The 981-nt window shown below is 63.2% G+C and overlaps 1 protein-coding gene across 1 annotated transcript in view; it reads left to right on the top strand.

The window, feature by feature from the left end:
• Positions 1-709: 709 nt before the first annotated feature.
• RTF1 (RTF1 homolog, Paf1/RNA polymerase II complex component) overlaps positions 710-981 on the top strand; it is a 64,265-nt gene continuing 63,993 nt past the window's right edge. Inside the window, exon 1 of the mRNA XM_006778071.2 lies at positions 710-929. Coding sequence (XP_006778134.1) covers positions 723-929 — 207 coding nt within the window. The 5' untranslated portion in view covers positions 710-722. The remainder of the gene's footprint in view (positions 930-981) is intronic.

The following is a 981-nucleotide window of genomic DNA, read 5'->3' as shown; positions in this document are numbered from 1 at the left end:
TCCCTGCCTTCTAGCGCACTCACCACACTGGGGAAGCAGAGTAATCTTTTTAAAACACAAATCGAATAACGTCGTTCTTCTGTTTAAATCTTCCAATACTTACTAATACAGCTTATTAGACTCTGCACGTGGCCGCTGGGTCCTTCCTCCGCCTTATTCCCACACTCCCTGCCACCTGCTCGGCCATAATACACTTTCAGTTCCCTGAACCCAGCTTTTTCTATTATCACGGCTTTTGCCCACGCGGTTCTCTGCTAAGCACACCCTTCCCTCTACGGTTGTTGTGGGTAACTCAGATGCATCCTCCAGGTCCCAGCTCAGCTGTCACTTGCACAACCTAGGCAGGAAAGCTTCATTCCCCAACGGGTGCCCTCGGCAGAGTCCGGGAGACGCGTGTCTCCCCGGAAGGCAGCCCCTGACGTCGTCCTCGCCACTTCATCAGTGTCGGACAGTTGAAAGGCTCCTCAGAGAGGGCCCAGGTGCTTGGCGGCTCCAGTCCACGACAGGTAGGCAGCCCATCAAGCTTGAGCCCGCAGCGGAAACACCCAGGACTTCCAAGAGCCCCAGCAGGGTGGAGGAAAGTGATCCACTGCCGGGAACCACGCCGGGTGCTGGGCCCCGCCTTTCACGCTACGTCGGGGGCGGGGCAGGGAGCGGCGCCGGCAGCCGGCGAACGGCGGGCGCCGAGCGGGGGGCGGGGCCAGGGGCGGAGCGGAGCGCGCATGCGCGGTCGCCTTTGTTTGGGTCGAGCAGCGGCAGCGGCGGCGGTGGCAGTGGCAGTGGCTGTCCCACTGGCAGACGGGCTAGAGGGGAGTCCGGGCGGCGTCCGGCGTGGGAGCCGGGGGACCACCATGGTAAAGAAGCGGAAAGGCCGCGTGGTGATCGACTCGGACACGGAGGACAGCGGCAGCGACGAGAACCTGGATCAGGTGAGGGCAGGCCGCGAAGGCGCGGGCCGGCGGAGCGGGCGGCTGAGCCCCT

Source organism: Myotis davidii, unplaced genomic scaffold (assembly GCF_000327345.1).
Source record: "Myotis davidii unplaced genomic scaffold, ASM32734v1 scaffold46, whole genome shotgun sequence".
Taxonomy (NCBI): domain Eukaryota; kingdom Metazoa; phylum Chordata; class Mammalia; order Chiroptera; family Vespertilionidae; genus Myotis; species Myotis davidii.
Note: the sequence above shows the minus strand (reverse complement) of the source record. Positions and strands in the feature narration are given on the sequence as shown.